This window comes from Terrapene carolina, unplaced genomic scaffold (genome assembly GCF_002925995.2).
Source record: "Terrapene carolina triunguis isolate 2854851 unplaced genomic scaffold, T_m_triunguis-2.0 Scaffold62, whole genome shotgun sequence".
In the NCBI taxonomy this organism is placed as follows: domain Eukaryota; kingdom Metazoa; phylum Chordata; order Testudines; family Emydidae; genus Terrapene; species Terrapene triunguis.
The window spans coordinates 11585826-11600957 of NW_020664413.1; the positions used below are offsets into that span (position 1 = coordinate 11585826).

Genomic DNA, 15132 nt, shown 5'->3' on the forward strand with positions numbered 1-15132 from the left:
CTTTAGTTGCAGCTGTAAGTGCTCAGAACTTCTGAAAACTCAAGCCTCAGAATCTCAAGTCAAGCACCCAGAAAATAAGGAACACACAATTAGTGACCACAAGTGAAAAGTTTGGTTTAAGCAATGACTAGCATCACACAGGAGCTCTGTGGCAAAAACAGAGATGGAGCATGCCCAGTGTAGATGCAGTGTTCAGGGAATCTAGCTGCTAAAATCTAAGATGTCGCTACAGAGCATGTGCCCACTGCAATTTCACAAAGGCATATAACTTGGCCAAATTTGGGAAGATTTTCACAGGGATAGTACATAAAGGTCACCACCTGCCAAATTTCAAGGCTCTGCTCCAAACCATGAGCTTTTTCAAAGAAAGGATTTCCAGATTTTTTTAACATGGGCAAAACAATGTATTTTTCCCTAGCCTCATTCTCAAACGGCTGAACTTTTCCCCCCCCCCCCCCCCCCCCCCAAAATCTACCTCAGGCAGCCACCCAGCACAGAAAATTTCAGGCTAAATGGTTAAAGTTTGGCAAAGTTACAAGCAACTAAAAACAGGGTCTTATAATGGGAAGTGTTAGGTAACCTTAATGACAGGTGATGCTCCCAGCTGCACCTATAATCAAATGAGTCAGTACTTGCAAATGAGAGGAACCTGTATCATGATAGAATGCTCAGGATAAGTAAGAGTCCTGTATACATTCCCTATTTTTCAGGGAACTATTCTATTCTTTGTATGTTCTTATACTGTACACAACTGTAATATTCAAGTGCTTTCCTGTAGTACATTAAGTGACATGACAAACATCTGCCATGCACGGTTTGTTCTGCCCAAGGGGAGAATTTCATATGTTGTGTGTAGTGGAACGTTTTGTTAGGATTTTTATTCTTTTAATATACATGTAGTTATGTGTTTACATTAGAGCCTGCACTTGTAGTGAAAGGTAACAAGATTTGTGATGGTCCTTGGTTCTCATGGGAATTTATTCCACAGGAAGCCATCAACAGCACAAATGATTTGATCTCTCAGAACGACATGTTAAAGACATTTCCCCTGTACATTCCATTTAGTTTTAATATCTAGATGTACTACTAAGACAAATATTCTGTTATGATATAGTCAATAGAGGCTTTTGCACATTCCTGCCCCCATGGGTTCTACCGCCTTCACTTTCAGGGTCCTACATGATGAAGATGCTCAATGGCAGCAAGACCTGGATAACACTCTTTCAGCAAACACTCATCAGCCCTGACAAGCCAGTGGAGAGGAACATTCAGCACTCCCTCCCCATTGGCCCACTTCATGTGTAATTGGGCCCAGGTATTTTTTTGCTTTGTAGCAGACAGCCAACCATAGGAGTTGCATCTCTGAGTGTCTGTCCTAACTCCTTTAGCCATTCTTTCATAATCCTGTCCACTTCTTTAACACCAGCCAGGTTCACTGCTCATACGTCAACATCCTGTGTGACCTTCCCTTTGTTCCAATTTGTTCCACCCATCTAGTGCTTTAGTTCATGCATAAACATGAAGGACTTGCCTACACTGGGGAAATGCTTTCTGTTATAACATTTGTTAACACAATGTTAAACACTCAAGGTAAACAAGAATGGTTGTGTTTTAAAAAAAAAAAAAAAAAATCACATCATATTAATAATTGTGAACCCAGGATGGACCCTAAGGTTAACCACAACCAGCTGACAATTTTAAACTCGACAGTCCTTGTCTATATTGAGTGCTAAGTTGTGCTTAACTCCTTTGTTAATATGTATTATAACTAGGGCTGCCAGGCGATTAATTGCGCAATTAAAAATGATTAAATGTTAACACTATTAATTGCGCTATTAAACAATAATAGAATACCATTTATTTAAATATTTTGGATGTTTTCTACATTTTCAAATATAATGGATTTCAATTACAACACAGAATGCGAAGTGTACAGTGCTCACTTTATTTTTGATTGCAAATATTTGCACTGTAAAAAAAACAATTCACCTAATACAAGTACTGTAGTCCAATCTCTATCATGAAAGTTGAACTTACAAATGTAGAATTATATACAAAAAAACCTGCATTCAAAAATAAAACAATGTAAAACTTAGAGCCTACAAGTCCAATCAGTCCTACTTCTTGTTCAGCCAATCGCTGAGACAAACAAGTTTGTTTACATTGCCGGAAGATAATGCTGCCCGCTTCTTGTTTACAATATCACCTGAAAGTGAGAACAGGCATTTGCATGGCACTGTTGTAGCCGACGTCGTAAGATATTTACATGCCAGATGCGCTGAAGATTCATATGACCCTTGATGCTTCAACCACCATTCCAGAGGATGTGTCCATGCTGATGACGGGTTCTGCTCGATAACGATCCAAAGCAGTGTGGACCAAAGCATGTTCATTTCATCATCGGAGTCAGATGCCACCTGCAGAAGGTTGATTTTCTTTTTTGATGGTTTGGGTTCTGTAATTTACACATCAGAGTGTTGCTCTTTTAAGACTTCTGAAAGCATGCTCCACACCTCATCCCTCTCAGATTTTGGAAGGCACTTCAGATTCTTAAATCTTGGATCAAGTGCTGTAGCTATCTTTAGAAATTTCACATTCGTATCTTCTTTGCATTTTGTCAAATTTGCAGTGAAAGTGTTCTTAAAACGGAACAACATGTTGGGTTATCATCCAAGACTGCTATAACATGAAATATATGTCAGAATGTGGGTAAAACAGAGCAGGAGACAATTCTCCCCCAAGGAGTTCAGTCACAAATTTAATTAACGCATTATTTTTTTAACGAGCGTCATCAGCATGGAAGCATGCCCTCTAGAACGATGGCCGAAGCACGAAGACGCATATGAATCTTTAGCGCATCTGGCACGTAAATAGTTTGCAACACCAGCTACAACAGTGCCATGCAAATGTCTGTTCTCACTTTCAGGTGCATTGTCATTCAGAAGTGGGCAGCATTATCTCCCATAAATGTAAACAAACTTGTTTGTCTTAGCGATTGGCTGAACAAGAAGTAGAACTGAGTGGACTTGTAAACCGTGAAGTTTTACATTGCACTCAAAAACAAAACAGTTATGTAACCAAAAAAAAACTACATTTGTAAGTTGCGCATTCATGAGAAAGAGATTGCACTAGGGTACTTGTATGAGGTGAATTGAAAAATACTGTTTCTTTTGTTTACAAATATTTGCACTGTAAAAATGATAATCAAAAATAATACCAAGTGAGCACCATACACTTTGTATTCTGCATTGTAATTGAAATCCATTATATTTGAAAATGTAGAAAAACATCCAAAACTATGTAATAAATTTCAATTGGTATTCTATTGTTTAACAGTGCGATTAATCGTGATTAATTTTTTTGAGTTAATCGTGTGAGTTAACTGCGATTGACAGCCCTATAACATGGTGCAATCTCTCAGTAGAGAAGTCCAAAATTAAGATAAACAGGATCAAGCCATCCCCGCTGACAAATCACAACGACTGACTGCATGCCAGTGCAGATCCCCACGACCGAGGCTTGCCAATGCAGCTCCCAACAAACAATATTTGAACAGTGATGCTGTAAATCCATGCTGGCATGTAATTATTTATTATCTACTAATCACAGGTGCACACTGTGCTTTACAGACTGCTTGTGTGTATTACTTTGTAAGTGGGTAAATTAATTTGCCTTAACTTTGAATTTGTTTTACTGGGTTTTTTTAAATAAAAGATTTATTAACTTTTGCATGATCCAGGGCATGAGTATATTGTGCCATAGAGAAGACCAGTCATGAAAGAAGCAATTTCTCAGAGATTTCAAGGAGGAGGAGGTCGTCACTGAATACATAGGAAGAGCGAGTCTGTAGCAGGCATAGGGGTGACATGAAAAAAAGGCACAGAGTTGCAAATGGGAAGAGACTATGGGGGAACTGAAGAGCAGGCACTATACAGGAAAAGGAAAGCAAAAAATGGAAAGGGAAGGAGAAAGATGAGCTTTAAACAGGACAGAGCACATACTAATTTTAACTTTAATAATAAAAGATTTTTAAAAGCCACACACATTAAGAATTAAGGCCCAAGTTTTCAAATGACTATTTGGATGCCTCAAATTGTTGGTACCCAACTTGAGTCACCTTAAAGGGTCCACATTTTCAAAGGGTTGGGGGCTCGGCGCTTTCTGAAAACCAGGCATCTTTAAAATGTGTTAAACTGAACACTTAAAAGTTGAAGCATCCAAATTTCTAATCATTTGAAAATTTAGAGCTAAGGCACTTAACCAATAGGAAAACAGTATGAAAACATAGGAAAGGTAGAGGTGGAAGGAGAGAGAGGGTGATGTCAATTGGTGACTTACTTCTTGATGTCACAATTCTAGCACCCAATTATGAGTTTTTTAAGGGCATCGGTAACAGAGAAACTAAGGGAGGGGGAAGAAGAAAAGTAAGAAGGGGACAGAGGAGAAGCAAGCATGCCAGCTCTAAGACAGAGTTATCAGGTATCTGTCATTTTGCCTCTCTCTCTGAAAGGCTCTGTGGGCTGGCTGCAGCAAAGCGAAAGAAGTTTAGAATAATAATTTGAAATCACCACCAAAAAAAATTCCACAGATAAGGAGTCTAATAAGTTTTACTTTTAAATAGAACAGAGCAGAGATGATGACGAGAGAGAACAGGTAGGGACAAGAGATAGAGTGGAAGTTACAAAGAAGTGGCGTAAGAAAATTGGCCACTAAAACTGATGCATCTAAACTTCCTTACTCATCACAATACTAGGGACCTTGACTTTAATGGAAGCTCTGGCTTATTCTCAAAAATCGAATCTTAATCAAATCAGTTACTACTAACTATGCAATTCTGATGCACTGCACAGCTAAAACTTAGTTATAATGTTGACATAAGTATATAACAAAAACAAAGAAAATCAGAGTTGGGAATTAAGGGTCAACCTACTGCAGAGGTTAGAGCAGGGGTCGGCAACCTTTCAGAAGTGGTGTGCCGAGTCTTCATTTATTCACTCTAACTTAAGGTTTCGCGTGCCAGTCATACATTTTAATGTTTTTAGAAGGTCTCTTTCTAGAAGTCTATAATATATAACTAAACTATTGTTGTATGTAAAGTAAATATGGTTTTTAAAATGTTTAAGAAGCTTCATTTAAAATTAAATTAAAATGCAGAGCCCCCCCGGACCGGTGGCCAGGACCCGGGCAGTGAGAGTGCCACTGAAAATCAGCTCGCGTGCCGAATTGTCTACCCCTGGGTTAGAGAATAACCAACCAGTGCTCCCAAATAGTATATGTGCTGTAATAACCGAGTTTACTTGCTTTCCCTAGTTTAATTTACAGCCTTAAAAGGCAGATCAGTAGGCTTAAAAATTGGCATTTTAGGGGCTCAGATATTCTGGTAATGGGCATGTTATAAAAGCCTACAGATATTAGATAGATACCACCCCACCCCCACCTACCAAGAATCTCTCTCATCTTTCAGATTAACTCCAACTCATCCAAACTTCACTAGAAAGGATTCTTATCAAAGTCAAACCCAAGGGGCAAATCACCTCAATTTCAAAATATATGCCTTAGCTGTTAATTTTAGATCTGATTAAAGTTGGTTTTTAATGTATTTCATGGTCTTTCACTGCCTTACACGGTTTTCTTCCTACTCATAGCTTTAAAAAGTTCAACATTCTTGCATTTCATCTCCTCAAAATGTTACTCCAAGTCATCTGGGAGCAAGGCTTTTGTTTTCTGCATCCACTGCCTTTAGAATTCACTTCCTGCAATATTCCTCTAAAGACTGCACAGTCAGTGTGCATTTTAAAATGCAGAATTTATATTTCTTTACCTTTCAGCCACAAGTTATTCCACGTCCTTAATGCCTGCACATCTGTTCAACGATAGAAGCAATCCCCATGTCAAGGTCAGTACAGTTAGTTTACAATATATAACCCATTACATCAAATACTGTTCTGTATAAAAAAGATGGATACAAGATCTAACCTATTTTGACTAATATTTAAATATAATGCTTTTAATACTTTAAATGTAATGTCCATTTAAATGGTCACTTTCTCAGTTTGTGAAAGTCTTACAAACAGCATTATTGTTATTTAGAATTTTTATTACAATAGTGTGAAGGAACACCAGTCAAGGATCAAGGACTTACTGTACACATGTGTAACAAAGATGGTCCCTATCATAATCTACATGGGGGGGAAGGAGGGGAGAAGGGAGGATATTAAATGGCAGAAAGGGGAATATGAATGCAAAACAAAAACAAAAAAAGCAGGGGGATTCCACAGCAAATGTAGCACCCAAATCTATTTTTATTTAGTTGTTTTGTTTTTAATTGACCAGATTTCAACTTGATATTGTCTATAGAATAAAAACAAAAACAAAAATTCCGCCTCCACAACCACTGAATTTACCTTTTACAGTTTAATTTGTCAGGCACATTGGTAACATGCTGTTCAACTGAATATTAATGACATCAAAGGTCTCAACGTTTGAGAGAGAAAAGTCTCTGCATTTTGTAGGGGGAAGGAGGAGGAGTTTCCACCTATCGTCAGTCAGTGAAAAGTATGCTGTTTCAATATAAATTATAAAGGTTTTAGTAAAACTCTGAAAGACACTGCCTGGTCAAATTTGACCTACAGTTTAAGTTTTGGGAGGAGGTGAGGAGAAAACAACCTTTTTCAAAAGTTTAGACAAATAAAAATGTTGCCATGTTTTGATTTTTTTTTTTTTTAAACCAACAAACATGCCCTTATAGCATTTGCAACTCAAATTGCAGCTTTGTGCTAATGCACAAGAACTTGAAAACGTAACTGACTGGAAACTATTTTCATTGTCCAAGCTGACAGAAATGTAAAAGAGTGAACATCATAAACACGGAATAGTTGATTTAAAAAAAACTAATCTAGAATACTATAGCTAATATAGTTAATATAGGTTAATATTTCTAACAAGCTTTGAACTAAGCATCAATATTAATACAAGCCTAAATAAAATACAGACACAATATAATTAAATCCATGGCCATGTTATTCCATGCAAATGGAATGACTAGGTGTGATTTTATCTCACTCTTCATAGATATTACAGTACTGTTGACAACCATTTTATAGAGTAAATCAAAAGAAGCTTTACAAGCAAGCAGTATCCTTGGTTTCCAATTGCAACAGACAAATGTCACAAATGACATTTTGTGGCCATGAAACAGATGTATAGAATTTCACAACAGCACAAATAAGCTAAGTGTTTTCTCTGTGCAAGACAACCGATTTCACAAAGGTGACTTCTCATCCAAGAAAATTAATTCACTTAGTAGAAACAAGGAACTGATTAGACAGGTTCACTAACCACAGAGTTACCTTGTCTGTGTAAATGTCAGGGTAAGATCTGAAACAATTCAAATAATTAAAGAAGCTGAAATGATTTGGGATTAATTTCCATCTCTCTCATAGTAGTCTCTATAACTTCAGCTTCTTGATTCTATTATACTAATAAGTTACAACAACATGGAGTAAAAGTAAACATACTGTCCTAAAATGAGATGCTACATAAATGAATAAGTATATTACACAGATTTACTTGAGAATCTTTGCTTTTGACTTCCCATTCTGTCTCCTCTCTCCAGCCTCCCTTTCTCTCCTGTTCAGCTCTGTGTCTCCGACCTTTGAGACAGGAAAGGCCTATGAGGTCCTGGGGACTATCCTCCCCCCAAAGGAAGGCTGGTTCCCCCCACGTTTTGTCCCCTCTGGGGTCACAGTATTACATCACAGGGCAGTCGGAGTCTGGAGGCAGGCTTTTACCCCAAGGGAGATGCACCCGGGAAAGCAGGATACCCGTAAATAGCTCACACAAGGGATCCCCTTTCCTTAGGGGATGGTCCCCAGGCCATCAGAGCGGGCCCTACCTGTATTGCCAGCCCTTGGTGCTGCCGCCGCCTCGGCTGCCGGGGCTCCTGCCGCTGTTCTGGGCCGGGAGCGGGATTTCCAGCTTCGCTTCGCTCTCGGACACCCTCATGGCTGCGGCCGAGGCCGACTCCCCACTTTGCATGGCACCGTTTTTACGCCACCTGACCCAGCAGGGATCCGAAGGGCCCGACGCCCCAGACGCCGCTCCCACAGCGCCCCGCAGGGAGCAGCGGGTCTCCGCGGGAAGCCAGCGGCCCTGGGGGTGGGAGACACTGGGCAAGGGGGCGGCGCAGGCCCCGGGGCAGAGGAACCGGCTGGTGCACACCAGGGAGATGGCACGGGGCTGCTCCTGCCGCTCCCCTCTCTCGGCCTCCTCGCTCCCTGCCGCCCGGCGCTCGGGTCCCCGTGGCACAGGCTCCGCTCCCCGGCTGCGCCTGAGGCCGCTGCTCCGGCAGTGGGGCTCGGCAGCGCCCGCCTCCTGTGGGCTCCAGGTCCCGCCCCAGCCACTGGGGTCCGGCCTCCGCGTGCGGCGAACAGAGACACAGAGCCCGCCCCGCTCGGCTGGGCTGGGCCGGGCCCGCCGCCGCCGCCGTCCTCCCTGCGCACGGAGAGTGCCAGCGCCGCCTCCCCTTCCGGGTCAGCCGCCTGGCGGGGAGGGAAGGCTCGGCTGCCATCTTTGTCACGGGCAGGGACGTGCTCGGCTCAGGGGAGGGGAGATGCAGAGACCTGCTGACCCCTCCCCAGGCGGGGCGCCTCCCTCCGTCACTGCTGCCCCCAGTCCCGCCCTCCCCAGGAGCAGGGGGCGCCTCCCTCTGTCACAGCAGCTCCCTGGGGCGAAGGGGGACGATCCCATTCGGGGACAGGAGTCACCTCTGTGGGGAGCAGTTTGACGGGCAGGGTGTGTTTCAGTCAGGCCCTGAGACACTCCTGCATTCAGGCTGCCACCGCAGTGTGGAAACCTGCCTGTGGGAGTCTGGAAGCCAGGCCCTCTGGAAACATGCAAAATTGTCCCCAGGTCAGGGCCGGCTCCAGGCACCAGCCCACCAAGCATGTGCTTGGGGCGGCGCGGCGCAGCGGGGTGCTCCGGCCGGTCAGGGAGAGCGGGGCCCCGGCCGGGCTCTCTGCCCTCCTCCCGGCTCTCTGGCTGCCGAGGGGAGAGCAGAGAGCCCCGGCCGGGCTCACCACCCTCCTCCCGGCGCTCTGGCCGCCGGGGAGAGCGGAGAGCCCCGGCCGGGCTCGCCGCCCTCCCCCTGGCACTCCAGCCGGTCGAGGATTGCGGGCCCGCGGCCGGGATCGGCGCCCTCCCCTGCCACACCGGGGCGGGGGGAGTGGCGGGTGGCTTTTTTGCCTAGGGCGGCAAAAAAGCCAGAGCTGGCCCTGCCCCAGGTCATGACGGCGGTTCCATCCATGTCAACACAAACAAGTTTAACCTGCACATCAGTCTGCTAAGGGTGGCAATCCTATCCATGGTACTTCTCCAACTCCCCTTGTCGTGGTATCAGAGCGCCTCAGACTCTCTAGTATTTATCATCACAACACCACTAGGAGAGGGCTACAAACATTTGTTTTAAAAGTTACAAATAGGGCTATACCACAGATCTGGGGTGATACCCATCTGGTAAACTGGGGATCTATTTGACTGATGAATTTGATAGTCTGACTGCCTGACCTGCACGCTGCCCTCTTGATCATCATCATCATGGGATGCCCTTTCTGTTCTGGTCCTCAACACTTTCCTCATTTAAATCGCTCCTGCCCCACTTCTACAAGAGCCCAGTCACATATTTATCAGTTTCATGAATATCTATGGAGGGAGGGGTTGAATGTTGGGAGGGTCCAGTAAGGAAAATTGGAACTGGTGTGTGGAAGAAAGATAAGGGCTGAATAGGGGAGGGAAGGCAGGGCAAGGAGATTTAGTGTATTTGGCTTTAATAGAACAACAAAGCAAACAACAATGTAATTAGTAAGACTTGTGACTATTAGCATCCAGATCACTTTGGTTGGGAGATCTGTCTTTTTTTAGGGCAGGGAATGCGTCTTCCTCTGTGTTTGTACAGCACATAGTCCAATATGGCCACAAACCAGACCTGGTCTTCAAGGAATCACCATAACAAATATTAAATATTAATAAAAATTATTGTCATACTAAAATGCTGCCATATTCTGAATAAGCCGCATGTGATGGAAAACAATTGTGGGGTGGGGAGCATTATTTGAGAGGGCATTGTAACAGCCAAACCTCAGACATGATAGCAGGTGTTCTGTTCATATTTGTGTTCCAAGGCTGTCATAGCACAAATAAGGATGCTGTTTACTCAAATAGTATAACTGGGGGGAAAACCCCACACCTTCTAATCAAATAAACACATGGCTTCCCACAGAAAAGGTTTGTTTGTTCAGCAGTGACAGAAAGGTTCTTAATCTGGTTCACCACCTCTGAATGAACTGAGATGTGAAGGTCCATGTATCTGGAGCACTGCATGCAAACTGGCATATTTTGTAAGTGTAGGTTTTTTTACTCTACATAGTATGGCATTTTTCAAATACAGTTCTGATTCAAATTAATTCAAATAGCTCAGAGGCATTTGGATTCCCAAGGATTAAGTAAAATTTGAGGTTTTATAACTAAGCTAGCTATTATTATGTAGGTATAATCCACTTCTGACCCCTGAATAGAATCCAAACAGCTCCACTCTGTTACAGGCCCTGTAATGCTAAGGGTTAAAGGACAGTCTCCCTTAGTTCAATTAGTAGGGGCTTGTGCTTATGTAGCAAGGGTTTCTGTCCCTGTTGCTGCTATAAAGTTAGGAATGGCCATGGTATACAGGATAGCAACAATCATGAAGCCCTAAGTGGCCACAGATTTGTTACACTGTGTGAGCACTGAGATTTGAACTCCTCTGACCCTACACATTCAAGGGTAGCCTCTGTCTAATGAGGAGAATAAGTGTTCTCCCCTCATGTTTGTTGTATCTAACTGTTGCTTCTCTTCTTATACTTAGAGCATAAATTCTTTGGGGGCAGTGACCATATTTTTGTGTGTGTATGGTTCTAGCACGCTAGGTTTGGACCTCTAGGCACTACAGCAGTACAAATAATAGTGATGGACTAGCTAGTATGTATGTGTACAACTCCTCCAATGAATAGAAAAACTACATAGCTGTTGGCAAAATATGACACAGTTAATAGAGATTCTCCTTTAGTTCTGTTGGTGAGGGTCTTTTTTTTTTTACAGTAGGAGGTGTTGCGTTCATCACTGTGAAGTCCCAAATGGCCATGCGATGTACCACAGTGATAATCCTAAATGTCTACAAATGTGTTACACTATTTTAATTTGATGAGTGCAAAAGAAGCACCTGAACAGTTTTTTAAACACATGAAAAATTGCTCTTTTCTTTTATCCTTTCCAAATCTTTTTAATAACATTTTTAGCTACTTGTTTTTTCAAGCCTTTTTTAACTGGTCTTTTTCTTTTTTCCCCCCATCCTGTTGTATGCCCCGGTAATACTGTTAGAACGAACACCTTAAGTAATATAATACAGGAAGAGACTGTAAACCCTTGGGCCTGGGTTCCATGTCTATACAGTAGCTAACACCAGGGCCGGCTCCAGGGTTTTGGCCGCCCCAAGCAGCCAAACAAAAACAAAAAAAAGTGTATCTGGGGCGATCTGGGGTGGCAATTCGGCGGGAGGTCCTTTGCTCCCAGCAGGAGTGAGGGACCGTCCGCTGAATTGCCGCCAAACAGCTGGACGTGCCGCCGAACAGCTGGACGTGCCGCCCCTCTCCGAAGTGGCCGCCCCAAGTACCTGCTTGGTAAACTGGTGCCTGGAGCCGGCCCTGGCTAACACAACTGGGGCCCTGACTCTAATAATACAGTGTCTTTAGGCACTACTGTAACAAACAATAGCAAAAATGTGATGCTACCCAATATTTCCAGGAGATAAGTGTCTGGAATTCTTTCAGAGCTACAGGTTAAAATAAAGGTCAACATGTGGGTAGCAAGTGTTTAAATTATTTTACCCTCAAATAAAAAAAAAAAAGATCCAAATTGTATTGTGAGGACAGATTAAACAAGGGCTATCAGTTGTTACATTCTTCAGCCTGGCAACAACATTCTGGTTGGTTGTTTTTTTACATTATTTCCCTTTCAGGTTTCTTGCTGCTGTTTGTTTAAGAAAATTAATCTTTTCTTGTATGGTTTAGGAGACTCTACTTAGATAGGAAAATTAGACAGGAATATGCAATCCTTTAACCCTGCCAACAAAAATGCTAAAATTAAGTGCTGTTCTTACTTGGATGAAGAGCTCAATATTGTTTCAGATCTCTTGAGTTCAAAGAATGGCATTTCTTTAACTAGATATCTTCCCGTGGTATCTGTCAATGTCACTCTTTCCACATCAGTTTAGGTAATGGGCCTCACCAGATTGCAACCTTTTATAGAACACTCTTCTAGCCCTGGCTATGACCTGTATTCTCTTCTAGGGGGAAACCTTTTGCCTGGGGAGAAGCTATTGTTTTTGTTGATCAGTTGGTGCCCTCTAGTGAATGATGAATGTTAAAGAAAGTTGGATTTCAAATTAAGTACTACACCTCGAAGCCAAGGTTGATATAGTGAAATAACAGGGACAGTTCTCCTTACAAAAACAAAGAGCTTATTAAGTGGCATCAGAATGAAAAAGCAATACCAGACCATTAAGAGACTCAGTTTTTCTCCACAGGGCAAGTAATCCCTGGGAACAGACATCTTCCTGTAAAAAGGCAGCAACCATACCCACCCCTAAAAATAGGTCGAACTCAGAACTCCTGTGGCACTCTATGTACATGTTATAAATGTTTAAAATACTTGAAACACATGGCTGCATAGGCTACACAGGACTAAGGATATTGTGGGAGCATTTATCCCAAATAAAAAAAACAACTAAGTACACAATTCTATCCCTTTAGAACTGAAAGAGACACTTACCACTCGCAGTTGGCTTTATACCACATGAAGGCAATCTTGGGCCGTGAGAATGTCAGTAACATTCATAACATCCTTGCCTAATGAGGAAATAGAGTGAAGCTGGACCTTCACTAGCATCCAGTATTAAAAGTGAAGTTCTAGAACTTTACTTTGGGGTCAAATTCTTTTCCCTCACCAAAAGCCTGAAAGGACCCAATGTGAGGGCTCACCCTAGTAACTGGGGGTCTGATTCCTCCCCTAGAGCGGAACACAGACTGAACATATTGTGGCAGCAGAGAGACAAAATTCCCTTGTTTTGTCTTTCTGCAGCCTCACCCCTCACTACAGCAGAACCAGGCTGGCTCTACTGCTTTTTTGGCTTTGTGAACCCATGCCAGGTTGGGCTGGGGGCCATAGAATTTCTTCAGAGGAAATTCTCTGCCAAAAATAGCCCTCTCTGTGGCGTGGCATTCTAAGGAAAAACCTTGTATTTTAATACACACACATCCCTGGCAAATTTTCCACAACATGACAAGAACTAAATCAGAAATGTCATGTCCCTGATTCATTTCCTTCTGTTGTGGGCAACTGTTACTGAAAGGAACACAGTAACTTTTCACCTCTTTCCACTAGGCCCTTTGTAACTGCTGCTACACCTGCAGTGGGATGCTAATTCTGCCTGCAGCCTGTTACAACACAAGAGCAAGGCAGTTACTTCCTCCTGTGGGTATCCAGGACCTCTCAGAATCAGGCCCTGGGTAACAAGAATATAAATAAGTATAGATTTGCTTCATACATAGTCAATTAAAAAAAAACTAGTTAAGGTGTTTACTTATGTCATTACTTTCAGTACCATGGAGTTCCATAATGTGGCATTAAAGAGATGTACAATCCCATTGCAGTGCAGGAAACAACATAACTAAAATAACAGTCATTTTCTGTGGTCACGCACATGAAACCAAATTTGCAATCATTCCTGGTCATTACAAAAATTACCCAGGCCTGATCCTGATCACCCACAGCTACCACTAACTTCATCTGAAATGAGTAGGAGTTGTGGGTGCTCCACACCTCTCTGAATCAGCTTTTCCTACAGTCCTCATTGGGGACTAGCCACATTCAAAGTTTGAAGTTTTAAAAATCAGCTGAGTTTTAGTTATTTGTGACCCAAAAAGTCTTATTTAAAAAAACAACAGGCAAGATATTTTCCCCATCCACCCACAACAGCTGAACAAATTTCTCTCCAACTTTAAAAACAAATTACCTTTGGCTGAGACCATATTTAAACACCCTGGCTAATTGCATTGTGTTCCCCTCCAGTAGCTGGTCCACACAGAAGAAAATTAGGTAGAGACCTGTACCTCGGTGCACATGGTCCTGGTGAAGAGAAGAGAAGAAGCTACCCCACCTTCCCCACACTGAATTTTTTTCCCATGAGTACTAGTGAATTAGATAGTTACTCATTGATGAGAAAATGGATGACAAGATATCATTGTTAGTAGTGCTCAATGCCTGTGTTTGTAATCTTTGCAATGATTGACCAATGACTGACTATTAAGGTTAATCACTTACTCAGAGCAACTGACATTTGGTCTATTAATAGTTTGGGAAACACATTTCTTGCTTCTTGTGACTCTCTAGCTGATAGTTATAATAAAGTAGAAACTGGGTGCAAGGGGTATTATTCAGAGCAATAGCACAAAATCTGAAGGGAAAATACAATTAAAAGAACAGCCTTGCCTCCTAAAATAACCTGCATACCAACTGGTATTCCCTGCCCCCATTACAAAAATAGCAGAGTCAGTGTAACACAGAGCAGAATTTGACCTATAGTATTTTAAATTGCTGAAATGGCCCGGTGGAATTTCTAGGTTTCTGACCTTTATACAGGCTAAGGGGCTTGGTATTATTGGATACTGCTAATTCCCCATGTAGCTTTAATAGGCCAACAGCTTTTGTAAGTTATTTGTGATGCTTAGTAGCTGCCCATTTTCTCATCATTTCCTCACTTTTCTTTCTTAAACCCAACCTTAGTCATATAGACATAGGGCCAAATGCTGCTCCCATTTACACTGGTGTAAATATAGAGTCGCTCAATTGATTATGTAACTGAGTGCCGTGGCAGAATTTGGCAGCACTTCACTCTGTGTATGAAACTTCCCTCTTTTCCCCATTCCCCTTTCACCTCCTTCAAACTCACGTTCTGCACTATTTCCAGTTCTGCTTAGCATTATTCATTGCCACGCTCTGTGCACATGCACCACAGCATCAGCACGTGAGCCTTGCATGAAAATA

The 15132-nt window shown here is 42.4% G+C and overlaps 1 protein-coding gene across 2 annotated transcripts in view; it reads right to left on the minus strand.

The window, feature by feature from the left end:
- OSBPL11 (oxysterol binding protein like 11) overlaps window positions 1–14160 on the minus strand; it is a 68856-nt gene extending 54696 nt beyond the window's left edge. The window contains exon 1 of one of the 2 annotated variants that reach the window (XM_026647409.1): window positions 14102–14160. In XM_026647409.1, the coding sequence (XP_026503194.1) occupies window positions 14102–14142 (41 nt within the window). In that variant the 5' untranslated portion in view covers window positions 14143–14160. Of the gene's footprint in view, window positions 1–7894; window positions 8412–14101 lie in introns of those variants that run through there. The other variant, XM_026647408.2, reaches the window with a different exon arrangement.
- Window positions 14161–15132: the final 972 nt, after the last annotated feature.